This window comes from Corvus brachyrhynchos, unplaced genomic scaffold, assembly GCF_000691975.1.
Source record: "Corvus brachyrhynchos isolate BGI_N302 unplaced genomic scaffold, ASM69197v1 scaffold2724, whole genome shotgun sequence".
Taxonomy (NCBI): Eukaryota; Metazoa; Chordata; class Aves; order Passeriformes; family Corvidae; genus Corvus; species Corvus brachyrhynchos.
The window spans coordinates 1-1343 of NW_008237519.1; the positions used below are offsets into that span (position 1 = coordinate 1).

Consider the following 1343-nt stretch of genomic DNA (forward strand, 5'->3'; position numbering starts at 1 on the left):
CAATTCTGCCGTTTTTCCCCCCAGAAAGTCGACGCCTCCGTGCTGCAGGAGGAGGAGCCGGGCTCGGGGTGGATTTTGGGTTGATTTTAGGTCGATTTGGGGCTGGTTTCCCTCATTTTGGGCTATTCCTGACCCCTTTTTCCCCGTTTTTTGCCCATTTCTCACCGTTTTTTCCCGTTTCTGCCCTTTTTCGCCCCAGGAAGTCGACATCTACACGGTGAAGGTGGAGGAGCTGACGTTCACGGCGCCCTTCTGCCTGCAGGTGAAGCGCAACGATTACGTGCACGCCCTGGTCGCCTACTTCAACATCGAGTTCACGCGCTGCCACAAGCGCACCGGCTTCTCCACCAGTAATTTGGGGCGAAATCCGGCGATTTCGGGCAATTCCGGGCGGTTCCAGTGGTTTGGGGGATTTTTTTGAGATTTTTTTAGGATTTTTTGGGGATTTTCTGGGGATTTTTTGGAGATTTTTTGGGATTTTTTTGGATTTTTTGGGATTTTTTTAGGATTTTTTGGGGATTTTTTGGGGATTTTTTTGGAGACCCGCACCCCAGCTGCTCCACCAGGAATTTGGGGTGAAATCCAGAGATTTTGGGCAATTTGGGGAATTTTGGGGAATTTTGGGGAATTTTTCTGGGATTTTTGGGGATTTTTCTGGGATTTTTGGGGATTTTTCTGCGATTTTTTGGGGATTTTTTGGGGATTTTCTCGGCGGTTTCGGGTGGGGTTTGAGGTCCTACTTCGGCATCGAGTTCCCACGCCCCGGCTGCTCCACCAGGAATTTGGGGTGAAATCCAGGGATTTTGGGCAATTTGGGGATTTTTCGGGGATTTTTGGGGATTTTTCGGGGATTTTTGGGGATTTTTTAGGATTTTTTGGGGATTTTTTGGGGATTTCCTTGGTGGTTTCGGGTGGGGTTTGAGGTCCTACTTCGGCATCGAGTTCCCGGGCCCCGGCTGCTCCGCCAGGAATTTGGGGTGAAATCCAGGGATTTTGGGGAATTTTGGGGAATTTTTCTGGGATTTTTGGGGATTTTTCTGGGATTTTTGGGGATTTTTTAGGATTTTTTGGGGATTTTTTGGGGATTTTCTCGGCGGTTTCGGGTGGGGTTTGAGGTCCTACTTCGGCATCGAGTTCCCGCGCCCCGGCTGCTCCGCCAGGAATTTGGGGTGAAATCCAGGGATTTTGGGCAATTTGGGGAATTTTTGGGGATTTTTCTGGGATTTCTTGGGATTTTTTGGAATTTTTCTGGGATTTCTTGGGAATTTTGGGGGATTTTTGGGGATTTTTCTGGGTTTTTTGGGGATTTTTTGGGGATTTTCTCGGCGGGTTTGGGGGGGTGG

At 49.0% G+C, this 1343-nt stretch overlaps 1 protein-coding gene across 1 annotated transcript in view; it reads left to right on the forward strand.

Annotated features, from left to right (window-relative positions):
• Positions 1–4: 4 nt before the first annotated feature.
• The window catches only part of LOC108446070 (protein arginine N-methyltransferase 1-B-like), a gene marked incomplete at its 5' end in the record, with an annotated part of 4855 nt that continues 3516 nt past the window's right edge, over positions 5–1343 (forward strand). Inside the window, one exon of the mRNA XM_017731559.1 lies at positions 5–350. Within this exon, the coding sequence (XP_017587048.1) occupies positions 5–350 (346 nt within the window). The remainder of the gene's footprint in view (positions 351–1343) is intronic.